Source organism: Falco naumanni, chromosome 16 (genome assembly GCF_017639655.2).
Source record: "Falco naumanni isolate bFalNau1 chromosome 16, bFalNau1.pat, whole genome shotgun sequence".
Taxonomy (NCBI): domain Eukaryota; kingdom Metazoa; phylum Chordata; class Aves; order Falconiformes; family Falconidae; genus Falco; species Falco naumanni.
Window position 1 is genome coordinate 3405416 of NC_054069.1, and position 26985 is coordinate 3432400.

General features: G+C 44.0%; 1 protein-coding gene across 3 annotated transcripts in view; it reads left to right on the forward strand.

The window, feature by feature from the left end:
* The window catches only part of KCNJ5 (potassium inwardly rectifying channel subfamily J member 5), a 66273-nt gene that overhangs the window by 33558 nt on the left and 5730 nt on the right, over positions 1-26985 (forward strand). The window contains exons 1-3 of one of the 3 annotated variants that reach the window (XM_040615937.1): positions 11007-11161; positions 11281-11451; positions 19566-20512. In XM_040615937.1, coding sequence (XP_040471871.1) covers positions 11435-11451; positions 19566-20512 — 964 coding nt within the window. In that variant the 5' untranslated portion in view covers positions 11007-11161; positions 11281-11434. Of the gene's footprint in view, positions 1-11006; positions 11162-11280; positions 11456-19565; positions 20513-26985 lie in introns of those variants that run through there. The other 2 variants (XM_040615935.1, XM_040615938.1) reach the window with 2 other exon arrangements.

Genomic DNA, 26985 nt, shown 5'->3' on the forward strand with positions numbered 1-26985 from the left:
CTGCTACCAAATGTGGTATCAGCTATAGCCTGCTAGTTTTGTATGAGCAATGAAAATGGTCAGTGGTGTGTCTTCGGGTATGCAAGGCTTAATATGCAGGCTGGGGAAAACATGGTCTCTGGGGGACAGTGAAATAGCTCTGGCTGGACTGTTCCTAGTTAACTTTTGGACAAGTTGCTCTGGGTGATGCACAGCTTCCTTCAAGAGGCAGCTGGCTCTAGAGGCTCTGCCTTAGTGCTGACATAGGAAGCAGGAATTTAGCCAGCTCTGAATAAGGCTGGCTACTTATCTCTCTTGACCTGATACTGCCATAGCAGATTCAATAACTGGGTTAGGTAGCTGAAGACAGTCCTCTGTCCTTCCTCTCACAATGTGTCCATACACTGAAGCCTTTTTGTGCTGAAGTTTCCCCTTGACAATATCTTTTTTTTTCGTGTCCAGTTCCACAGAGCCATGAAGAGAAGCCTGGTTTATGCCCAGGCAGGCACCTTCACCTCTTGTAGCAAGATTTTCTGTAGGGCTCCATCACCCACACTGAGATGAACCTTGGTGTTGCATGGTCTGTTCTGCAAATGGTAGATGTGCCAAAACATGCTTGTCCTTCACAGCAACTCATAAGTATTTTCTAGAACTGTAAACTTGTATGTAGTCCTCATGTACGGGTAAAGTACTTAAAATTGCCATGTACCATTTCCATGAAACAGCTGTGGGGAAAGACCTTATTTTGGTAAAGCTTCTGCTTCGTGCTTAACCTTTTGTACCTTCTTGCAAACAGGATGCATGGTTAAATATTTCAGAAACGTGTGTGGCTATACCCCTGAGTATGGTCAGGAGAGCAAAAAAGCAATGTGGCTGCCCAGTACCCTCTACTGGGCTGTGCAGGGACTGCTTGAGGGCATGCTGGCTCTGCATGGGATGGGCAAACTCCTTAAAAAGATGAAAGCAACCAGGGGGGAAGCTGAAGCTTAGTGCTTCTGTTAGCATTTTCACGCCATGTGCCTAAAGTACCACAAAGCTCCATCTTCCTTGTTAAATTAGGGCCGGTGTTGTCGGTAAAAAACAAAATAAATGATGAGTCAGTCTTTTTTTGTATGCCAAAATCATTTTGCACAGCAAACAGGTGAAATCAGAGAGGCTGAACCTTTGCCAGCTGTGGTTGTTTTCCTGAGTTTCTGGGGATGGAGGGGTGGACCTAGGGGGGAGCGTTGTTCTGAGTTGAAACAAGGGTGATAGTAGCACTACATGTCTGTTGGCTTTAGTAGTTTTATCTCAGATTTAACATAGTTCAGATGAGAACAACATCTGCTGTAGGTACATGAGGGAATTTTCTTGGCATTGCCTCATACTGCTGAAGTCCTGGATAAATCACCCAAAGCAATGAACGTAGCCTTTCTGGCAATTCCGTTTCAGTAACTTTATTGTATGACAAGGTGTATGCAAGCTGTCAGCACAAACAAATCAATTCTCTGTGAATGGGACAGTACTGAATCTGCAAGTTCCAGTGGTATTGTTAGTGTGGAAACACCACAGCCCAAGGCTACTTATGTGCTGAGATGACATAACCCAGTCGCCTTGCTAGAAAACATTATGACATAGAAAAGCCTGGGGAACTGAAAGAAGCCTCACCAGAACAAAGACCATGTCCATATGGCATAATATTTCCTGGGAAAACATATTTTTATGCTTTTTGACATTCTGGTGTTATGCCTCATTTACACTGGTACGTTCTGGGAAATCTAGTCAATAATTCCTCATGTCTGCTCTTACAACAGAGAGCAGTGTGACTCGTAGAGTCATCTGAGTTATTTCTATGGTTGTATTGCATGCTGAGAAAGTTCTGTAATGGCCTGAGATCACACTGATCTCCTTAATCTCAGGCTCAGATATATCAAACAGTGGACAAATTTCATGAATATCAGAAAAGTAAAGTAAATTTCATCCGTTTGGGTGAAGCATCTTTCCTTGTGCAATTTTAGCGCTAGGCAGATCGGAGATTTTGAATTGGTGGCAAAGGATAAGCCCCAGGCAAATCCAACCAGGAAGGAACGCTTCACCGAACAACTGCAGCGTAAATCCAGCAGTTTTGCTGCAACTTTAGTGAGCTGTTGCTGCACAAATTACAGCATGTAAGGGAGCAATTTAGTGAGCATGGCAGTGTACTTGAACTCAGCATACTTCCAGTGAAGTCTGAGCCTGAAGATTGCAGAGGACCCAGTTTGTCTTTCTGCAGCGCAGCCTCTTCCTCAGGACTGCCTGGAAGGTCCTCATCACGGAGCTGCATCATGGTTTCACACGGTTGTAAAGCAGGTCACAGCGAAACTTGGCTGTTTGTGCTTCAAGAGGATGGGAAACACTTCAAGGCAGGTCTCCAGGCACGCCAGCCCGCTTACAGACTGTGTCAAGGGACAGGGTCTGGCAGGACCGACTAGCGGGTGTCTGCATCGCTTGTTTTTCTGGGGAACTCAGACCCCATAGTCTGTGCATCATCTGCCTCAGCGCACTAGTGCGCTGCCTCAGTGCGTCCCATCACACACCATTCCACTCCCTGAGCTGCTGCAGCAGTAGGCTGCACCCTGAAAGAGTGGTGTATTTTTAGAGATGGCTGCAAAGCCTTGCTGTCACAGACGCCCTTTAGTCCCGCAGCAAATGCTTCATCCTCTCTGTTTTACATGAATATGCAGTGATAACGAGCGGTAGGGAACCTGCCCCGTCTCCTTGCAGAGCAGGGAATACGGGGGAGGCAGGAAGGGAGGGACCCGAGGCAGAGAGGTTTAGCACATTTTGTCCTTAGTGCTTTAGCCAGTCACTGCTTGCAGTTTTATATTTATGAACCTCTATCAGGGGATTGCTTGATAGGTCTTTAATTTCCTTCGGTTTTACTCTGAACAGGCCTCTCTAGGGACAGTAAGAACACTTTCAGTGTTATTGAATGTCATCTCTGTGCAAACAGAACAGAGGAAAAATATTCTGATAATAACTGTGAAATATATGGGGGGTGGTAGGCTTTCTGGCTGCTGGCTTTTTGTAAATTTTTTTTTCCCCTCTGATGACACTTTCAAGGTCAGCTCGCTCCATAGATACAAATATGCCAAGAACAAAATGTACAGATGTGCCAGGAGTCAGGGACACAGACATGCTGGCACTGTAAACAGACCTGGATCATGTCCAGTATTGTCAGGCAGCGAGCATACAGGAGTGTTCATAAAAAGGCACTTCGTTACAGCGGTATCAAGATTTAGCTTTTCTCTCCGTTGCATCATTAAACACGAGTTATTTGCGTTTTTGTGGACAAGCCTAGGTTCAGCACAATCTCAAAATTTTATTTGGAGGGTGGGGAAAGGTTTTGTTCATGTACTACAGAATCCTACAGCGGTATCTGAGCGCGCAATAGACAGTGTGGTTCCCTGCATAAGTGGCTGGAGCAGAAACTGGTTGACTGGTTCTTTTCCTGGTTCTGCTGCTGTTTTATTATGTAAACATGGAAAAATCTTTTTCTGTAGCTGTTGCAAGTTCCCGGACACCCTCTCCTTTCCCTCCTGGATATGTTTCCTTTTGTCAGTTACTTGCTTGAACTAAACATCAACCAGTCAGGCAAAAGCTGAAAATATCTTCATCTAGCAATCTTTGGCAGACTTAAAATATTAATGCATTTTATAGTGTACTTATTTTTCGTAACCATCAGTTGTTGCTACCAAGGCAGGGAATTCCTTATAAATATTGAATGCTGCTGCAGGGTCTGGAAAAAAAATTCTAGAAATAGCTCTCTTAAGCTCCCGAATGACTGAAAAGCCGCTGAAAATCTTCCAAATGTTAGTAAATTATGTGGAAATCTAAGAGCTCAGAAATAACCTAACTGCTACTGGGGTCTTCTAATAAACAATTGTAGTTCCTGAATTTCACCAGTCCATGCAGACTGCTTACTGGACATAGCCACTTCAGGTAAGAGTGGAACGTGGGGTTTATTCCTAATGACTCCCTAGAAATTGTTGTAGTAATGTGCATCTCAGAAATTGGCTTGAAGGTCTGCGTGTGGAAGAAAAAACCTGAATTGCAGGGGAGATCCACTGCCCAGCTGAAGCGCTGGAATTTTGGCAAAGCAAAAACTTTGCCTGGCAGAACACTTCCAGCCCTTGCAGGGGAAAAGAATGTGCAGACACGGTCTGCTGTAGTCATGTGTGATAAGCAACCACTATTTTACTCGATTCTGGCAGCAGGATTTCACATCTTGGTTCTGTTACGGACCCTCCGACTACCTTCTCACACCAAAAGGATCCCAGCAGAAGGTACAGCTTAGGTGTTTTAGTAAAATTCAGAGCTGTGTATTTTGTGAACTTGGAACGGGGTTTGGAGATTTTTCACCTTTAGATCTCAGTTCAGATCTAGTCAAGGTTAGTTCAGTTCTAGCCTGAGCTAGTTCAGATCTAGGCTGGGTCAGTTCAGGTCTAGCCTGGGTTAGTTCAGATCTAGCCTAGGTTAGTTCAGTTCTAGCCTGGGTTAGTTCAGATCTAGCCTAGGTTATTTCAGATCTAGCCTGGGTCAGTTCAAATCTAGCCTAGGTTATTTCAGATCTAGCCTGGGTTATTTCAGATCTAGCCTAGGTTATTTCAGATCTAGCCTACATCAGTTCAGATCTAGCCTGAGTTACTTCAGATCTAATCTAGGTTAGTTCAGATCTAGTCTAGGTTACTTCAGGTCTAGCCTGGGTTCGTTCAGATCTAGCCTGGGTCAGTTCAGATCTATCCTGAGTTAGTTCAGATCTAGCCTGGGTTAGTTCAGATCTAGCCTGGGTTAGTTCAGATCTAGCCTAGGTTAGTTCAGATCTAGCCTGGGTCAGTTCAGGTCTAACCTGGGTCAGTTCAGATCTAGCCTGGGTCAGTTCAGGTCTAACCTGGGTTAGTTCAGATCTAGCCTGGGTCAGTTCAGGTCTAACCTGGGTTAGTTCAGGTCTAGCCTGGGTTAGTTCAGGTCTAACCTGGGTTAGTTCAGATCTAGCCTGGGTCAGTTCAGGTCTAACCTGGGTCAGTTCAGATCTAGCCTGGGTTAGCCATGACTGAAGCTTTAACCCCCTGGTGACATCAGCCAGATCCTAAGGGACAAGGCTCTGAGCAGCACCACAGCCAACGCTAACTGAAAGAGAAGCCAAGGGTTAATCGCCCGGCTATTACCAGCTAATCCGCCTATCACCCTGGTGCTGGTTAGCCCCCTGAACAGCCTCTCCGGGCTCCCGAGCTGCCCTGTCCAGTCACCTGAATACACTTGGGGTGTGAAGGCTGTCCCTGCAGTACCCATTTGTGGCTCAATAGAGGCCTTTTGTCCCCGGGGCTGCCAGCCTGCTGCCAGACACACAGGAGATTAAACAGTAATAAAAAGACTTCATTAGAGTCAGTGGGGGTCACTTTTTCTGCAGCCAGAGTAGAGCTGAGAAGAATCCTGAAGTGAACTCAAAGCAGTGACGTGTGAGACCTGCTAGAACAAATCCTGAGTTGCTTTTACTTCCTAAGAGTGGGTTGGAAATAGTACTAAAAGATGCCAATTAAATAAACTGGACGTACTGATGTGCATTGCCTAAAATCTATCTTTGGGAGATTATTTTTGCCCCATAGATTGTGCTTTCCGCTAAGTAACCACAGAATATGCTGGAAGTGACCGTATTGCACCGATCTGCGATGTTCAGCAGATCGTTATTTCACAGAGGGCAACAATCCAGGACTTCAAGTGTGCAGGCTGGGCTTTGGTTGAGCTCCTGCTGGTGCCCAAAGGCAAAATTTAAGTCTCTCATGCAAAGACATTTTCGGAATCCCTTAGAATCAACTAAACACCCTGGTAGATTCCTCATAGTTCAATGAAGGAGTTGCTGGCACTACCTGTTGTCTATCTCCTACCATTGCTGGGGAAACCGCAAGCTAGCGGTGAGATCCTTTTTCAGTGGAGGGGCTGAGTTTGAGAAACACGCTGCACCGTTCTGGTTACGTCCTGCCTGCACCCATACCCCTCCGCCAAGGGAAGGCTGTATGTTTTTAGGAGGGAGGTTAATGCAGTAAGATTCCTGCCTGAAAGAGCCGAGGCATTTGCTTTTGTCAGAAATCTTTTTGAATTGTAGCAAGGAAATTATTTTCATAAATTTGCCATCATTGGCAGCGTGCTGTGGGTGCTGCATGTTTGTGGCGGTGGCGTTTCTGACCTCACAGGCGGTGAGGAGCCCCGCGCCCCTTAAACTGGCGAGGCAGTTCATTCAGAGATGTCATGTGCGTGCAAGATCACACACACTCAAATCGGGCCCCTTGCCAGTGCTTTCCAGCCCTGCAGCCACCGTGGGCCTCAGTGGGAAGTTTAGTCTCTGGGCACCCTTCAGCCTTAGGTTCTGCTGCTGCACCTGCAAAAGAAGAGCTTAATTAGCGTTAATTATAACAGTACTTCACTAAGAACTGGACTAACGCATTTTTTGGGCAATCCAGAAGTTAAAAGCAAGCCATGGCTTGGGCTGTGTGTTGGCTGGCACAAATCTAGCCCCACATAGCTGCCAGAAGAGCTGTCTCTTTCCCCAGGTTAGCGTTAGCTCCTCATTATCATATCAAAGGAGATGGCAGGCAGACTCCCCCACACATGCCTTACAGAGGAGTTTGGGTTTATTACGGAAATTTTCCTTCCTCTTGTCTGTTCTTGTTCCTACTTCCCAGGTTTCATCTTGAGTTTAGAGTTTGAATAAACCCCAAAACACAAAAGGAAGTCGAGACAGAGTGGGTGACTGTCACATCCAGATTCTCAGAGCTTTACTTGAAAGCTCAGCTCCTCTTCAGCTGAGTGCACCAGGGAAGAGTGGAGGTGGATGAGACAATCTTAGAAGCTCTTTCCAGCACTGACTCTTACAACCCGTGTTTTCTTCTAGTGAGATGGGAGGTTAATGGCTGACAAACGGGAAGAGACATCTCTTGTTCCAAAGATCAAATTGCACAACAAATTAAAATGCTCCCTGAAGGCACTGTTGCTCCCTCTCCTCTCAATACATGTAAAGACAGCCTCCACTGATTTCAGAACAAGCTTCAGATTCTGTCACTGGTGCTCAGATTGAAGGCTGTCCCTTTGGGTAATAAATGTCATGGGCTGGTCTGGGCTTATCTAGGCGGGGGGTGGGGGTGGGGGGGTGTCATTTATGTGCAGTGAAGCCTCAGGAAAATGGAGGTTACTTCCCATTTGGGTGATGAAAGCTCTAAACTTGGACTGCCCTGCTGCATTCTTATAGGCACCAGCAAAAATCCAAACTGTTTGTTTTACGAGAGCTTTTTATATACATAATGTCCTCAGAGAGCTATTTAGTTATACCAAAATGAGATTAAAGTTTGTTCTTCCACATATTGTTGTTCTATGTGCAAATCGGAGCTAAGCATTCCACAGTTGCCATAATTTCACCCCTGTAAATAGCCCCGTACATCCTTGGGACAGTGAAGCACAGCTGTTAGAGCTTATGAGCACCCCCAGGAAATCCAAGATGTTGCACTAAAGTGAAATTTGTATCTACGCACTCCTGCAATTAGCTTGTTTATCCCATTCTAACGTAAGGGTCTGATTTAGATGCCTTCTGATACTACCTGTCTTTCTGCATCAGTTAGAAAGGAAATAGCGTGGCTGTTTAGACTCGACCAGCACATCCTAAATGGCATTGCTGAAGGTGAATCCCATCCCAAACACTGAGAGAACTCAGAAACACAATCCCTCTACATTTTCTTGCGCACATACTAGCCTGGGAGCATACCCAAACCTCATTTCCATATTGTGTTAAACCTGCCCTTCTGCAGCAAGCTATTACCTGGAGTTCTTGAACATATTTCAAACTTGTGAGGCCACTGATAACTTTTTAACCACCTTAGAAAAGGAACATTGATGTCACTGACTCACCAAAGTGTAGTTTCCAGCTGAAAAACTGTTTTCAGGACTGGCTTGTCTTTAATCAGTACAAATTGGAAGATGTCTAATACGTGAAAGAACACACTAGTTTACAGTGCATGAATAAGGAAGCAAAATGCAAGATGCATGTACTCACGTGGACCCGTGCTAAAGGTACCACCTCTCTGGAGATTCAATAAATGGCTCCTAAGAGGCCTTTAACACTGACCAAGTATGTACCTCTCAAGTGCCCCCTTTTCTGTGCTTTGGGATGTGTCAGGTCCTGTGACAGACACCAACCACAGCACACAAATGCAAGGATGGGGCGTGCTGGGGGGCATCTCCAGATCCATGCTGCGATCCCACTCTCTCTGAGCTGGCGTCTGGACAGAGGTGTGAGCACAGCACTCTGTAATCGTACAAGGTATTGGCAGAGCAGTGGCAAAAAGAGAAGAGCATCAAAATTATACACCTACTCGTGAACTGGCAAGTATTGTCAGAGGAGAGGTCTCTTTTTCTCCAGCTGTATAATACATGTGAGATGCTGGGGAAACAGGACTTTCGGCAGCCTTGCCGGATAGTGGGTGCTGCGAAAATCCAGACAGCTTTAAACCCTCACGGTGCCCCACTTTGCTCGGTGTTTGCAGGGGAATCGGTGGCAGGACATGGTGCCAGCAGATGGCAGTGCCTGTTAGCAGAGTTTCACTCCTGTCAGAAGAAAGAGGAGTCTGCTCAAAACGTGAAAATGCTTTTATTGACGTTGCACGAAACGCAGTGCCATTTCTTGCATGGGAGCGATGCAGTGGTGTGGCTCAAGGTGGGCAAACGATCACCACAGGAGTGACTGTACTGTCAGCCCACTCCTCTGCGCGTCTGGGAGACCCCAGTCCACTTAGAGGCTGTCTAACTGGGCTGGTAGTTGAGGTGCACTGGCTAAGTGTGGGTGGGTGGTGGGACTGAAGGGTCTCCTCGACCGACCGTGTCATGCTAGCTTTGCAGACTGGCAGAAACTCTGTTCCTCTAGGGCTGCTGGCTGGACAGCTTTTCCTAGCACAAAAATTTCCTTCTTATTTTTTTTATTCAACATTTTTTCAATATTTATTCAATATTTAATAATTTATTATTAAATCTTATTACAAGAGAGTAAATGAAAGAAGTAGCAGAGCTGATGCCTTTATGAAGGTGACACTGTCCTTAGTGCTGGTGGAGCAGGATCTAGGGACCTAACCTGCTCTGAAAGCCAATGTTATGGTTTTAGGGCGGACTGACTCTCATCTTGTATGAATTACTGTTGAAGTAAGTTTGAATGCTTATTAAAAATCCAAAACTGTTAATGTACTCCCCAAATAGCACTTTTATAAACTACTTCATGTATCGTAGACATACTCCTAAAAGGTAAAATAAATAGTGCTTGAAAGAGCATTCCTTGCAGTTATGAGCAGACAGAAGATCTAATTTAACATAATTTCATAAGATTTAATCAACAGGTTATTTCCATGCCTTTTACTTGCATGGCAAATAGTTTCACTGCTGATTTGAATTTAGTCCTCCGTGCTGTTTGCAACCTAGATGGGGTAGCACTATTCTAACGCATGTGACACCGGAGCCAGACTGGCTAGTCTGATCTCATTGCCCATACCGTGGTGAAGTGGGAAATACAAACTAACAACAAGTGGAAAAAACAAAATTACATCCGCAAAACTAATTTTTAATGGCCTAAGTCCTTGGCCTGGCACCAGATTCCTATCCCATCTGGTGAGGTCCAACCTCCACATCGAGATTAGAGAACAGGAGCACTGTGAAGCGCTATGTTTATAGAGATGTGCTTTCTTAACCCAGTCCCCTGTGCAACATGACTATTAATGATATTCAAAGCCGTGGTTATGCCCCTTTCTTTAGTGTGTCTGTCTTTGAATTTTTCCAGTCTAGCTTCCATAATAAGGAGTTGCGTATCTTAGATTTAAGATGGTTAGGAATCGGATTTTTCTGATCTCTAGGAAGTTCCCTTAGATCGTATTTTTTCCTGTTCCAAAACAAGAATTCAAATAATAAGTTGTGAAATGTCCACACAGTAAAATAAAAAAAAGTCATTCTAATGCTGACGTATTTCATTAGCAATAGTATAACTTTAAAACAATTTTAAAAAACTGGAAGTCATTCAAAGCAGAACATGGAAGAAATAGCTTTCAAGCAGAACATGGAAAAAATAGCTTTCAGATTCCAGCAATACTGACACACTCCTGTATGGTGCTTAGTTTGAACAAGTTCTCTTTTCCTGACCAGTAAACCTCCTGTGAAAGCAGTACTGGTGGGCTGTAACACTTGTGGTCCTGGAACAGAGGGGGAGGACAGGGTGAGGGGAACAGGGCAGCAATGCCTGAAGGGAACCTGTCCTCACCAGGCAGATCTGCCTCATGTATGTAGCTGGCCTGACATTTGCTTTTCAGAAGAGGAAATATTTTACTAAGCTAGGGAGACAGTGTGGTATTATCAATGATTTAAAAAAAAAAAAAAAAAAAAGAGAGAAAAAAAGGAGAAAAAAGAGAAAGACAAAAAATGCCGCACACCACTGAAGAGCTTTGGGAGCATTCCCTGGGACTTGCTGGATCACAGGCAAACAACACAACTCAGCAAACACCATTTCAGCAGCTGGATGGTTGACAGGCAGAGTGCAGGAGGAATCGTGCCCTGCCTCCTCCCCACTTTCCCAAATTCCTTGGTCCAGCCTGGAAGAGAGTTTCTACAGTGCCAATGAACACGTACATGTGCGCCCTGTTAAATGTGCAGCTTCTGCATGCTCCCCGCTCTCCTGCTTTTAGGATCCGCTTTCTGTCCGTGTGATGTTCAGACAAGAACGCAGCCCCCACCCCCTAAAACCACGAGAGCCCCCCGGGGAAGGGGAGCCCAGGCGGCGGGGAGCCGGGCAGCAGGCACGGGAGGAGAAGCGACCCTGCGAGGGGGGGCAAAGCCCTGCGGGGAGGGGGGAGCGCGGTGCTCGCATCTTCCCGAGCACCGAACCCGCCCCTCCGCCCGCCCCAAAGCCCCTCCCGTGCCAGGCAGCGGTTAAACCCCTCCCCCACCCCCCCACCCCCCCTTCCCTCTGCTGCTCATTCAGAACAGCCAATGCTCCCCATCACATGCCGCCCGCTCCGCTCCCTCCCCTCCGCCCCAGCCCCTTAACCAGCCTTACACCGCCAAGAATTCATTCGCATGGCAGAGAGCAGGGGCGAGGGGAGGCAGGCGTCTGCCAGGCACAAAAGTAGCACTGCAGCAGTGGAGGGTGAGGGTTTGGAGCGCCCCGTGTGAGCTCTGACAGAGCGGGGGAGATCAGGGATACCGTAGGGACAGGGGCGTGTGCATTTACATCTTCAGTGCCACATAAATGTTTTCTAACAACAGGCAAAGGGAAGAAGGAAGGAGACAGCCCAGGGATCAGAAGACGACCCCAGCTCTCTGGTGATGGCATGGATCAGACACTTTTCCAGCAGCCGTTTTACCTACCTCTCAGTCCTGTCACCGTCCAGTATCCCCGAAGTGCCAAGGCACAAGACTGATGCAGAGCCGCTGTTAGTAAGTAAGTTACCTGATTTGTTTGTTTTTCTAGTTCACTTCTTTTCTTCTCTGGTTGCGAAGGATCAGGAGCCCCAAAGGCAGGAGGACCGGCAGCTGAGGTATTAGGTCAGCTGAACACCGGGTTTCCATGCCCAGACCTGCCAGGGTGTGAGCTGGAGATGTGCTGTTGTCTAACTTGCCAGCTGCTAGGGAGCTCCTGGGGAAGCTGGGGGTTAGATATTGATCCTGGGCAAAAGCTCTGTCAGACCTACTAAAGGTGTCACACAGCAAAAGACATTAAAAATTATTAACTGCTCAGATACCAGATAAGTGGAGATCACTGGAATACAATGGGCAGGGGGAGTCTGATCAGTGAGCAGCCCTGAAATGTGTGGAGTGACTCTGTAATCTTCACCTAGAGTCAAAGATTAAATTATTTTATAATTAGGATACCTACTAGTCAGCTCAGGGTTTAAGGAGCCCTTGCAGTGTAGTTTCCAGATGATGAAGTAGCATGTTCAGCCCTTGGAGGGGACAGGCAATTTAATGCATTGGAAGTCCTGAGGGGTGTTTATGGCTCTGGGAAGGAAGAGCATGACTAATTTTTTTTGCCAATGTCTTCCTGCATCGGTCAGAAAGGCGCCCGGAGTCCTCCTGTTTATATTAGCACATGCTGGCAGGGAGGAACATGCTAACTTTTATACAGCATGGCTCTCATTTCGTTTTGACCTGAGAGTTTTAGGAACCAACCAAGAATTGGCAGAAACTGTCCCTGTCCCAGAAGGCTTACCATCTGACTTTTGGGGATTCTCTAATCAAGCAGGTCATTCCTCCTGTATCCTTTTACTTTCAGGTAAACAACTACCTTCAATTTATAGTAGAGTAGCTTGGAGGGAAACAAAACTGGCTTATCTCACTTGCCCTCTCACCAATCCAAGCAACCAGTATCTTCCATAGTATGTGGGAACTGAACGGTGTCAGGCAATGTTTATTTTGGGGGAGCTATTTAACTTCTGGGGTTCCGTTCTTTCCCCCACTGTTCCTACTCAGATGGAGATAAAGGATCAGGATCATTTCTGTTTCCCATGAGAGAAAATATTCCATCTCTGGAAGGTTCCAGCCCAATTACTTACAGACTTTGAACAAGACAAACAGAGTTTTGGAGTTATGTTCTGAGACAGATCTCCAGACTCTTTTCTGTAAGTCACCAGCTTCCTATTCAGTTTGAGTCAGGAGAGCCACTTAGACATTTGGGGTGAGCATCGGCACTTCACCAGCGGTTTGGTGTTAGGTAGGTCAGTTTGTCTCTCTGTGACTGATCTTCTCTTGTCTGCACAGTGGGTTCATGTCTTGGGGCGGAAAGAGCCTGCATTTGGTCAGTTCAGCTTTGGACTGTTTGGATGCAAGCTACTGGAGAAGTGTGAAGTGGTATTAACATCCTTCAATTTCATTTTATTTTTTTAAGTCAGATGCAGATTATGTAGTGATTCTCAGTTGTTGTAATGGTGAAATATCTAAAGATGGAGAACAGGAATGTTAGCCCTCTTGGGGCAGGATTTTCTTTTAGAATTGAGGTTCTGCTTTCCCCAATATCATGTGTGCTGTGTGTGAAACAGCCAGTAGCAGGAGAAACAAGAGTGTCTTTTCAGGACAAAAGTGTCTCCTTTTCTTTGTTTAGTTGTGTTGGTTGAAAGATAATGGTCAAATTTTCAATGATGCCATAAGGTCCCCCTAAAAATAGAGTCTTGGGTAGAAGGACAGAGAGGCTGCAGAGTGCCTCAGGCAGAGTCGTTTCCTTGGAGGTGGAAGGATCAAACTGGTTTATTTTCAGGCTTTGTTTTTTAGTAAAGAAAATATCATTTGACTGTTCAAAATGAAGAAAAAAACCTAAGAGCATAGTATTGTGATTGCATCCTTTGCACATGGACTTTTGATGTGCAACTTCTTTAATTCAATGAAGTATAAGGTAATTGACTGTAAGTTATATGGATTATAGCCTCCCACCCCCCCCATGTATTTGAACTATGGTCTATCAAGTAGTAGGTGCCCCTTATGTTGTGAAAACTCCATGTTCTCTCCATGTTCTCCAGTTCTTGTTTTATAACCAATTGTTATAGCCTGTACACTGGGTTCGTTATCATAAGGTGTTCTCTGGTTTCCACTTTTTTTCTGGAAAAAACCCAAACCCAAACCAAAAAACAAACCCCAAACCAAAAAAAAACCCAAACCCCCAAACCAACAAAACCCCAACAACCCACCCCAGTCTTTATTCTCATTGCAGTTTAGTTTCTTCACTGTTCTGCGTTAGTCTGAAGTCAATATATTTAATGCAACTGCCAACTTGTGTTTTATACTGGATGTTTTTATACTTTAATCCATAGCTGAGGGGAAAAAAAATCTATTTGAAACCTGTAGGTACTTGAGGAACCAAAACATTTTTTCTTGGCATTAAAAATAATCTTGCTAGGTTATTCATGCTGATAGATCAGGCTATGTAGGTATTCTCAAAGTAATCTTTAGACGCACCTGAAGCATATGGAGACTGTATTCATTGCTGCTGGATTGGTGGAAGGCAAGAAGAGTGGTGCAGTGATTACAGGCACTCATTTAGGATTTTGGAAGCTAGGTTTAATTCCCTGCCCTGCCACAGACCCCCAGTGTAAGTGTGGAAGAAGCAAGTACCTTTGTGACTCACTTCCCTGTCTTAAGAGATGGGAAACAGAGCACTACCTTGTTACACAGATCTTGATAAATAAACAAATAAAATCCTTTAAGCACGTAATACCTGTGTTGAACACTGTGAAACATTTGGATAATCTAGGAGTGGGGTGGCCACATTGCCACCTTACAACTGACGATGAAAGGGCTCAGGGATACACTCAGGGATATACTCAGGTGATTATCCAGCGTTGCTGGGGAGAAGGATAGATTGGGAGGTAATTAGCAGATAAAAGTAAAGTGCAAATGTCCCTAAGCTCTTTCTGTCTTTCTGTCATATTACCTTCCTACCCGGAGGTATTTTATTTTGAAAGACCGAACACCCTTTGTTTCGGTATTTCTGAGCCTAATGAACTCCAAGCAGACAGGCGCCGTCATCACCCTGGCTCTGTAACAAGCACAAAGTCATCCTGCTTCTTTAGCAGCAGCCTAGTTAATCATCAGTCACCTATTTTTGTGTACTCGTGGATGGGTGTCTCCTCTAGTGCCAGAGGAACTCTGTTGTAAAATCATGCCTGTCAGCCTGTTAGAAAAGCAGTGCTGTGACTTAATGAAAACTCAAAGAGGAAATGAGCGGCATCTTCCTACTTCGGTGCTGAGGGAGATTACACTTTGAGAAGCAATTATTTGGATGAGGGAACTTTTGAACCACGTTTCTTAGCAAAGTGCCACGGGTCTCCCTTCTTGTGCAGTTTTCTTAAATGTTTAGCCCTGGTTTTGAATAGCATAACATCATTCCCTCCACCTGCGGATCTCCAAGCATTTTCCAAAGCAGCAGCCACCACAGCCTCTATTTATAACTCAGAAAACTGAAAGATGACACGATTTGCACAAAATCTACCCGCCTTTCCTTTTCTCACATGCATATGTATGCCTCGAAAGGTAATCTTCTGTTGGCATTGTTGGCTGTTCAGTCTCAGTCATGCACAGGCAGTAAATATCCTTTGATAGCGGGAAAGGTGCCTTTCTCAGGGAAATCAAAGCCCCACATGTCAGTCAGCACCTCCCTAATAGCCATTTATCTTCAGATTGTCAAAGGCCACCTTTTCCTAATATTTCTTCTTCCTCCACCTTTCCACTAGCACTCAGTGTTCAGCAGTCAATGCTTTTATTCTCTTTGGGTGCCACTGCATTAATTTGTTCTATTCCTCTACCAACTTTCCCATGTTGCTAGTGTCTGTTAATTAAGAACTTCATTCCTTGCAGCAGTATAACCCAAAGAAGAATATATCCCCAGAGGAATCTTGGGACAGTAACCTTGGGTCTATTTTACATGGTGTGGGCCAACAGGCAGCAAAAGAACCTGGTCAAGTTTTTCAGTAATGATCTGGTTTCTATTTACTGCTGTATTCATTGCTTGTGGAGTAGTATAGGACTCTGGGAAAAGAGAAGACAGAAGTGGAATCCTGATTTGGGAAGGTGTGTGGTTTCCTAAAGAACAGTTGCTCATTTATTCTCATAATGCAAGAAAACATGGGCATTAGGTTTAAAACAAACATAAAGAAGTATTTTTTTACACAAACCTGGTGACAAATTCATGTCTTCAGTCTCCTCCTGCCTGCCAGTTTAAACCTCTCCAGAAGTAAGAGTGCCCACTGGAACTTGCATTTACTTAAGCGAGATCAGTGATTATTTAAATTGAAAAAGTCGTCATAGTCAGCAGGAGAAAAAAGTTTCTTGCAGACTTTTCTTGTTTTACATTCTGCGATGTCTTCAGCAAATTTCTGTCTTGAAGATGTGGAGCTATCAGGAGGTACGTCAGCTCTGTCAGGCAGGGCTTGTAGACAGCTCTGCAAAACAGTGCCTCCTGAAGGTCCTTAGCTAACCCCAGCTTGACTCTTCTTCAGCAAATCTAAGAGCCCTAAATGTCACCGCCTGCCCCGAGTCTGTCATCTGGGCAAAAGCTGAGCAACAGCAAGTCTGATAAAAAGCCTCTTTGCAAGGCTGATAATACACTGACTCACATCTCCTTTTGCAGTAGCCTGTCCAAAAGGAAAGCAGCTTTGTACAAAAGTGACATTTTTATTACCCTGGCCTCGTTTAACCAAAGATGGTAAATGCCAAAGAAACAGGGAGGTGTGTGTGACTATAGGAGGCAATTTCATCTCACAAATCTCTTTGCTGGAGGGAGCAGTGATTTACAAACTGAAGTCTAAATCTCTGTGAGATGCTTGTACATAATTACCGTTATCTGGAAAAGACGTGTATGCTTGAGAGCAGTGGCAATATATTGTACGATGAAGGAGTTAACCAAATCCTTACATAGATGGAGTGCTGCTTTCATAGTTTCTTGTCATTTGTGCAAAAGTTTCCCAGGGCAATTAAAATAATAAGGAATTGATAGCAAATTTCCTAGAAGATTCTTATGCCTAGGATTTCACAGGCCATTCATATCCATATCACAAATTTTACAGCTGGGGAATTAAGGCAGAGGGAAAGGCAGGGTTTTGCTCAGAATTAGAGAAAAAATACTGAAATAATTTGGAACAGAAAGTTGGCTAGTCTTCAGACATCCAAACCTGTGCTCAAACTGCTAAGCAATATTACTCCTTTTAAAGATTCTAATGCAAAGATTCATCTGCTTAACTATTTTCAATAACCATGTACTGCAGTTATGCTTATACTGTGATGGGAGAGTTTATTAGGAGAAATGGTAATGCCACTGAAGCTGTCAGTGAAGTTCATCTACAGCAGGAATTTTTCTGCTTTAAGGTGTTCCTGAAGGTTTCCAGAAAGATTTCACTTGACCTATTGTTAAAGATCAGTAGCATTAGGAAAGCGATGTTGCCGGTCCCTCAAGTGTTTTAGTTAAAGCAGGTTTCCCTGCACCTTCATTAATGGGCAGTCCCTCTAGCCTGCTTCACCACAGTGATATTTCTAGGGATTTAGGCTTTTTGATTGCTTTTATTCTGTTCTGTTCTTTTTAATATATTTCAAGATCCTTTTGGTCTCTTTGGTATGAATCTAAAATATGAAAACTTACACTGCAATGTCTTGAAATTGATTGTTCTTTCTTACATAGTGCCAGTGTAAGTGAAACAGCTTCAAATATAACTTTTTAAACAAAATTATCTTTAATTCTTTTTAAACTGAAAACATGCAACACGTGCCTCTTTTTACATTTCTAGACATAGATTGATGAAAATCTTATTAGTCCAAGTGAAGTAATTTTAGATTAATCAGATGATGCAAACAAAGCTCAAAAGTAATATTCCTAAGAAGAAAGCAAAGAGGTTCTTCTCTGTATGTAATTCTTTTTAAGTCCATGGATGGGATGCCTCTTTCCCTGTTAAGGAGGGAGGAAAAAAAGGGTGTGATTGTTCTGACTTGCACTCGGCATAGCATATGCTTTCACATGTTGTGAAGTGAGAGTCGATACACTTTGCACACACGCAAATAGACACACGCCATAAGGCAGGAGAGAGCCAGACCGATGGTCCAGGAGATTAGAATTTGCAACAGGTAGTAGAAAATGGCTGAAGATGTGTCTAAATATACCATGAGCCAGCTCTCAGCAGTCCTCCCTTCAGGAGTGAAAGAAATCGAGGTAGGGTTTAATATTCTGCCAAAACCTTTGATGTTGCTGTTTGAGGAAGGGAACAGCATGGTGCTGGCATTATCTATCCCACGTCCAGGATCATATGCAGCGAGGGCAGCGAACCTGACTCCTCCTAACTCACCATCCCAGCATCATTAATCCCTATTATTTACCCCTTCCTGTGGCTGCACTGGCCCAAACCCTGCAAACCAGGCAAATGTGCCAGCTCGAAGAAGCTTTGGGACTGTGCTGTGGACAGATGGCTGGGCTCCCTGGTGAACAGAGCCAGCGGGTACGGTTCCAGCAACAGGCTCTGGCTGCTTCGTTGGAGTAATGATTGATGGTGACTTATACAAGGGCTAAGAGTAATTCTTTGCTGTTAACCAGACTTGGCTACAGCAGAATGGAAGTGGAAATTTGTTGCTTCATTTATTCATCCTGCCTCTGCTTCCTTCCCGCCCACCCTTTGTGCTTTTTAATACTGAAAAGATGAAGCTACTTTGCTCAATCTTAAAATTGTCTTTCCCAAGATACTCTTAATTGTATCTCTACACCTTTTCTCATTCACAGACGCATAAGAAGATTAAAGATAGAGGGAGCAGTAATAGATTTAGTTAGGTTTTAATAGGATTTGCAGAGGACAATGCAGAGAATGAACGCCATAGAAAATATTGCTACTCTATCTTTGATATCCCTAAGGCTTCTTGGGTAGCCTTTCACAGGGATTTTGTCTGTGCCTCTTTTTTCAATAGAGCATGTGCGTGTGTGTTTTTTTAAAGGAGTATCTAATCATCTTGGTAAACAGGATGTTGTATTATAACCTGCAAAAATCATTGCAGACATCATTTTGTATTATTTATTTGTATCTCGTTAAGCGTAGTTTTGTGCGTTGACAGTGGGCTTACTAATAGCTGTCTGTTAAGTTTCTGAAAGTCTCTGGTGGTTTTGTCTGATGTCAGATGAAGTAAAGGGGCCGGTTCTGATATATCTGATTAACAGTAGGCCTGGATTCATCACACCTTCAGACACATAATTCAAGATGCTGAATTAAATGCCTATTTCACATTTGGAGCCCAGGCTCCCAGAATAATTTGTGGAGGGAGCGGGTACTTCCAGAAGGTGATTCAGCACTCCTGAAATCTGAATTATCCCTGGAGGTGTCTTTCTCTGCTGACTGTCAGGGAAACCTTAATGCATAATTTAGATTTATGTGACATTTAGGTAGACAGTGGTGCTCAGCGTTTTCTATTAATTTCTAAGGTTTCTCTTGGTATGCACCCAAAACCTGAGGCATCAAAAAACTCCAGTCCCTCTTGAAAATACATGTTGATGTATCTTTACTGGGCTTCTGGTTGTGTTCTCAACCAAATTTGGGACCTAAAAAAATCTGAGGACCAAAAAAAAAAAAAAAAGAAAAAAAAAAAGACCAACCGAAAAACTGTTACAAGGTTTACCTATTTCAGGATTTCCAGACGGTGCCATAATTTCTGAGGTTCCAGCAGTACGTTAAGCAAAATGACTGGCAGCTGGTTCATGTCTGAAGCAACTGTGTATCATGAATCTGTATTTAACATCCAGTTCAATGCAGCATCGTATTTAGGAAGTGGCTGTTGTGGGAGAAGTGCTGAAGCCTTTCAAACTGTTTCCCAAAGCAATGCTAGGAGGAAGACGTAGCCCTAGCAAAAAGCTTTCCTGATGTAGAATCAGCCTGTATCCAGCCCTGTACCAGCACGGGGCAGAGTCTGTCAGCGCAGCATTAATATCTGCAGTGTTTGTTCTCCTGGTCTGCCGTAACGGTTCAGGCAGTAAAGTGAGACGGCTTTTGTCTTGGCAATTTTCATCCTATCTTGAACTTTATTTCTTTGTTCTCCTGCAGCCCAGCCATGGCCGGAGATTCTAGGATCTTCATGAACCAGGACATGGACATCGGAGTTACATCTAGAGAGCCTAAGAAGATTCCCAAGCAGGCTCGAGATGATGTCCCCATCGCCACTGACCGAACCCGCCTCATATCAGCAGAAGGTAAGAAGCCACGACAGCGTTACATGGAAAAAAGCGGCAAGTGCAATGTGCACCATGGAAATGTCCAAGAAACCTATCGATACCTTAGTGACCTCTTCACTACGCTGGTGGACCTTAAGTGGCGTTTTAATCTTCTTGTCTTCACTATGGTCTACACCATCACTTGGTTGTTTTTTGGATTCATCTGGTGGCTCATTGCCTATATCCGGGGAGACCTGGACCACCTTGAAGATGAGAACTGGATCCCCTGTGTTGAAAATCTCAGTGGATTTGTTTCTGCATTTCTGTTTTCTATCGAGACTGAGACAACCATCGGGTATGGCTATAGGGTCATAACGGAGAAGTGCCCCGAGGGCATCGTACTGCTCCTGATCCAGGCTATTCTGGGCTCCATTGTCAATGCATTCATGGTGGGATGCATGTTTGTCAAGATCAGCCAACCAAAGAAGAGGGCTGAAACCCTCATGTTTTCTAACAACGCGGTGATTTCCATGAGGGATGAGAAGCTCTGTCTCATGTTCCGGGTTGGAGACCTCCGCAATTCCCACATTGTCGAGGCTTCCATTAGAGCCAAACTGATTAAGTCCAAACAGACCAAAGAAGGAGAGTTTATTCCCTTGAACCAAACAGACATCAACGTGGGATTTGACACTGGAGATGACAGATTGTTCCTGGTGTCACCCCTTATCATCTCACATGAAATCAACGAGAAAAGCCCCTTCTGGGAGATGTCCCGCACCCAACTGGAGAAGGAGGAGTTTGAAATTGTGGTCATCCTGGAAGGAATGGTGGAAGCAACAGGTAAGGACTTGTTTGAAGTCGGTCACAATTTTGAGGGGGGGAAGGGGAAAAATGGAATGCGGTTTGGCATTAAGATTTTACTGCCAATGTCACCTGCACTGAGAACATGTTGGGACATGTCGTGGTCTGAGATAACTAGCAATTAATAGATGGGTCCTTTAACTCACGTTGAAGTCCGGGATTCAGGTGAAGGGGTTAGTCAAGGAGCTGTCCATAATCACTTAGAACTGATCCATGGGAGTAAAGGGATGGACTAAAGGAATTCATGAGATCTCCTGTGGTCCTGTTCCTTGTGATCAAAATTCATGACACAAATCTTTCTCCATTTCTCCTCTGTATTAAAAATTGGCTGTAACTGTGCTATTTTAGGTATTGCTGTAGTGTTGCTTTTTGATGGAGGCTGTAAAGGAAGTGCCCAAGTATTACTATATCCAATAAAACAGCATGTGCTGAAACTACAGCATGTGCTGAAACTGAATGACTTGCACGTGATGTAGGACATATATTTTCAAAAGGAGCTTAAAGAGGAAAAATACAGAAACCACTTTTGTGACTCTTGCAACCCCGCAGCTGTTTAACAGCTTAAAACAATGCTGTGTAATGGGTAGATCAGGAGGTACAGTCAGCTGATTCCCAGTTTCCTCCTATGGGTGTATTTGTGGCAGGCGATGAAAGAAGTCTGCATGCATATATAACAAATCTGGAAAAGCGGTGTGCCTCAGCTTTCCCAAGTGTAGCAGAGGGAAGCGGCAGCGTGCCCCTTAAGCCGAGCAAGTGGATGGCCACGGAGGCCTCCAGGCTCCTCTCCACAGGTGGGATGCAGCGTTATCTCCCAGAGGTCTGGCTGGGGAGGAGGGTGCGTTCACTCTGGAGTCTCACCTAAAAGACCGTGGGGCTGTTTTACCACTTGCAGCTAATTCATTTACTCTCGGCTTTGAGGAGGAGCTGTCAGGCTCGCTCTGCTCTGCTTCTGAAACACACTTGCTGTGCTAGCACCCCGAGATGCTGATGCTCCCTTCAGCCAGGCTCTCTGGGTCTGGGGGTGCCAGCATGCCTTGGCCCTATCAGGGCCTTTAAGGATGGATGTGGAAACACAGAGTCAGAGGTGCAAAGAAGCGTTAATAAGTAAGTTTGCCCTTTGGTGTTTTAGGATTTTAGTTAGATGAGATGGCACCGTTGAACCCAAGTTTTTTCTGTTGGTGGCGGTTGGATTTTTTTTCCACCTTGTAGGAGGCATGGGTAATCTCCCAAACACTAACAAGGGGTTTCGGTTTAAAATGAGTACTCAGTGGTATCAGCACCCTGTCTCACAGACTCTGGACCTTTCTTACTATTAGTACTGTCTCCTTCTTGAGATGTGTCCTTGTTAGTGTCCTAATAACCAGATGTAAGGGGAAAGTCTCTCCAGTTCTTGCAGCCCAGACCTTTGCTCTTCAAGACAGCTCTGCAGAAAGCTAATGCAGGTTCCTGGTATCTCCCTTCAGTCACGAGGTGAATAGCAACAAGTGACTTTTCTGGAGCTAATGGGAGGTTATGTACAGATTGCACTGCACCTAGGCTGGAGTGCTGGGCTGTAGAATCCGTTTGGCATTACTAGGCAAATACTCTTTCCCAGCAGAGTATTATAAAGATGTGGCAAAAGAAGGGGTGGGTGGAAAAGACTATCAAAGGCAAAGATTTGTAATGGAAGCTTATTTTATAGCCTAAATATTTACTAGACACTAGAACCTCCTAATCTGAGCATGGAATGCAGTTCCTTGTTTGTCCAAAGCCTCTTTCCTCATCACACAGTGACACTGTCAAATCCTGTTTGAGCAGCTCTGCGCTGCCTTCCCCTTCTGAAAGCTCAGCCTCTGCTAGATATGTACGAGAGGAAGTCATTATCAATAACAACCTCAAAATTAAAAGCATGGCATAGGAATAATATTGCTTTACAAATGGGCTCCTCTCCCGGAGGGATTGTACAGGCCAGTGTGTAATGATATTAAAGAGCATACATCTGTGGAAATTAATTATTCTGGTCTCCGAAGACAGGCTGTGAAATTCCAAAACTGGAGCTAGAAGAGCCAGTTTGCATTGAACTTAGAGCAGAGGAGACCTGAGATGATGCCGCTATCTGATTCAGAGCCTGAGATGTTTTTCTGAATGACATATGGTAACTGGGAGGGTGCGATATTTTGCCACAATGAGAGTGGCTTCCAGAAACACAGTGTTTGTGCCTTCCTGCTTTGTCCTCACACTTCATAATATTGATAAAGCAGTTTAGGGCATATTAATCCCTACCTCCATAGCTTAAAATCTGCTCCAAGCAAATTCTTTAGGTTCTTTACTTCCTATCACATTGATCAAGCCCCATCTGCTTTCGGGAATGGTGTCATTTACTTGCAGTGTGAATTCTATGAAATCATGATGCTGTTAAAGCCTGGTCAGGTTCAGAGCTGTACAGAAATGCAACAGACCATTTGTTCCCTTAGTAACCCCTATGAAAAATTAGGAACCACCATTACAGTGTTCAGGGGTACAACTGGTCAGAGTATATAGCTCTGTTCGTGGTGCACAAGAGGCAAGCAAGTCCTGCACGCTGTCTCGGAGGTGGCTCAGCTTTGCAGTTGCTGTCGGGAGTAAAACTTCATGGAAACTTACTCCGTCTTTACAGACAGCAGCGAATCACACCATGAATGCATCCTGCACTGGTAGGGAAAAGACAGCTGTATTTTTTGTAAGGTATTTTGAAAGCAGGTCAAAATACTGATTGTCAATGTACAAATGACTGAAGAAATTTAAACGTAATGCCTTGACTAAAAACGTGAATATTTTTCACTGCAAATTTGGCACAGCAGTTTTATAACTATTTCCAATAGCTTTAGCCAACCCCACATATATTACAAATGCAATATATTGTCTTCTCTCAAATAAGTAACTCTTTTACAGACATTGAAGTTTAATTCTGATCCAGTGGAAGGCAAAGATGGTACATAGTTTCAAATGAAAAGTGTAGAATAAATTCTGAAGAGTTAAAACACTTCAAGTCATTGTTTTTTTTACAAAATGAAACATTGTGGTTTCAAACAATGTTTTTGTTTTCAAGTTGACTTGAATTTCCTAGACATTTCAAGTTGGTTTTTTGTTTGGGTTTTGGGGTTTTTTTGTTTGTTTTTTTTTTTTTACAAAGTGAATCATTGTGTTTTAAACCCATGTTTTTGTTTTCAAGTTGACTTGAATTTTTAAAAGGATAAATAACAACACACTGAAGAATAGCAACACAGAAGAAACATACCAGCCAGCCTAAAATGCAGTATTTTTATTTTGCTGAAAAAGAAAACAAACATTGTATTATCCTAGTGAGAGCTCTCCAGGGACCCACAGCTGTTCTACTAACCAACCCGCAATGGCAGCTGCGGCACAGTGCCCACTGACATGGGTTTTTCCAATCGATATTTTAGTGTGGTTGAAGCACTGTGACTCCACCAGAGGTTAAAAAATGCCAGAGGGAGACGGAAGTTTCTGGGCAGATCTGTTGTGATCATTGCTGAGTGGAATGACCACTGTAGAGGCAAAATCAATATAGATGACAAGTGTTTTGGCTTGCAGTGCTGCTTCGTGGGCATCTTGAAAGCAGCAGCATCACTCACAGTGCCTGCTTAATGAATTGGTCACAGAGATTACTTGAGGGAATTAATTCTCCTTTGCCTTATCTGAAAGGGACACTTGTCAAGATCAGCTGGCCCAAATATGACCTGCAATAAAAGGGAAGAAAGTGAAGGTGGAAAATCTGCTTGCAACGTGAATACATTTTTGCTTTCACTGCCTTTCTGTTTCCCGCAGTGGCAAACTGAGATCCATCCTTTTGACAGAGTAGGTCTAGGCTGTTGTTGGCCAGACCTCTTGCCCTTACCCCCCGGATCCTGAATTGAACATGTTGTATCAAGCAAGGGTGCTGGCACACAGAAGAGCAGGGGAGATTCAGACCCCCCTTCCATGTGCATGCAGAGTCAGCTGGGTTATGATGAGGAATTTGGCTGATTCAGTTAGAGAACATTGGAGAGTCCAATATTTTTTTGATTATTTTTTTTTCTGTAAGCCATCACTCCCTGTGATGATGCAGCCGGCATATCCTATGAGACTTTCTGGCAGATAGTTTGAAGAGGCTCTCTTCTCTTCCGATTTTACTCTTCCACTGGTTTCTACTGACAATTAAGCAAAAACTGATTTATCAGTAGCTGTCATGCAAACCTCGTTCTGTATCTACAGTGTCCAGCATTGCTGTTGTCTGGGCACAGAGACAGCAGTGCTTGTTACTTTAGTCTTGCTCCTCACCAGTTTTCGTTACCTCTTTTCCCTACCACCGTTAAATAAGCCACAAGAGACAGTCCAGATGCCTGATTAGCCTAGTCACTAAATGAAGTTTTAATAAACTCTTAGGAAAGGATAGGCCTATATATTTCTAGCTTAGAGTCTGTGTGATAAAAAGTAGTTTAATGATTAGGAGTAATTCACCTCATCCTGTCCCTGTGAAAGTGTAGGCAAACAGCAGCTTTTTTGCACCTCAGTTTATCCATTTTTACAGAGGGCATAGTAAAATTTCCTGGCTGTAAATACAGGACCAAAAGAAGTAGTCACAACATCAGATATCCTGAAATTAATCATGATTTTCATGGGAGAACAAAGGAAGGGTGAAATTACTGAATGGAGTTTTCATGCATTCATCATCTGGTTTGGGTTGTCTTGTTGTTTTGTTTTGCATTTTGCATATAAATAAGTTTTCTTTTCTGCAAGAAGGACCTTGCAGAACTGTTAACAGAAAATGCTTATATAATTACAGGGAAGAGAGAGACATCTCAAGTCATTCTTTTCCTGAGCTGAATTGTCCTCCAGAGGTAGACCCTGGCAGGTTAGTCATCTTAGGTGCCTCTGCAGTCACTGTAAATACCTTTGTGAAGGGCTTAAAGTTACATGGCATGAGCTGGGTGCTCAGGTTGTGCCTGGTAGAGACATGGCAATTGGATCCAAGCTATTTAAATCATAAGGTCCATTTTTTTTCTTTTTTTTTTTTTTCTTTTTTTCTTCTTTCTTTTTTCCATTTCCAGTGCCTAGGAGCTTTTGCATGCCTGGAGAAAATTCAGATAAATTAAAATCCTATTACTCTCCACTGGCATAAAAATCAAAGTGAATCAAGCCCAGACATGTCCTCCACTAAAGGAGACAAGCACAAATAATTGGAGGACCACGCTTCTACCTTCTAATAATCCTTTTCAAGTTGGAGGAATATTGACTTTTTGGAGGTTACCGTGCTCTTTGGTCTAATTAACGCAAAGGGACTAATAAATGTTACAACTATCCAAATGCTGATGCTCATCTAAAGACATGTATTGCTTAATTAGAGTGATAGAACTTAAAATTTTTATAACTACTCCTTGCCATCCTAATTTACATCAGTCTTCACTATATGTCTGAGCCCGTCGGTTCTTTGTACTCTTGTAGCACAGTTGGGGTTCAGCTGAAGGAGCAGAGTACGTATTATGCAGCTTTTGTGCATCCAGTACAAGGGTCGAAGTCACCCAGCACACAGCAGTGTATGAAAACAAGGACGGAGAAGTGAAATCACTTCCAGCAGTATCTGTGTCTGAACTGCAGAGAGAGCCTAGCAAATATGGCAAGCATACAGTCAGCATCCACATGACATTTTGCCAGCAGATAATCACTGAGCTCTGTGGCATTTAAATGAGGAGAGTTAATTTTAGGCTGATGAAAAATGTTGTCTTGACAGCCCCAGGGGTTGGGATATCTCTCCCCACTGAGAAAGTTCAGGCCGCGTAGCAGGACTGAAGGATTTGACTGTACTGTTGATGTGATCAGATGGGAGCCTGTGGCAGTTTCTTGGGTCGGTAGATCACGCTTTGTGGTCCCCTTGCCCTCTCCCGTTAAACTGCCAGTAAAGGTACTGGCTCTGACGGTGTGTTTGATGAAAATACACATCCTCCAACAGCTGGAGAGGGACTGCTGGTTCTCTGGATAACCAAACAGCCTCAAATGCAGTTAGATTTGGCCGGTGATAACGAAGTTTGAGTGGAACTGGTAACCTAAGGGTATACAAGACCTGGAAATCAGGAGCAATCTCCACTTTTCCTAGCAGCGAGAGCCAGAAGCGTCTGCTCCAGTTGCATAATCGGTGGTACTGCGAGCAGTGAAACGTTCTGAAATCTGCAACTCCCATTGAGTACGCTGCAGAAAAAAACAGGCTCCTTACTGAGTGAGCCATCAAATAACTGCTTTTTGTCAGCACGTATTAACATTCCTTTGTCTTTGATAAAATGTAAGCTGCTTGATCCCAACTGATTTTGATGATAGAAAAGTGCCTTATTCGTAGAGTTCCCTGACACCTATTTTACACACCAGTCTTTCGTCAGTGACTCTCTCTGTTCTCGAATGTAATGAAACACCTGGTTTAATACACATAGCAATATATTTTGTAT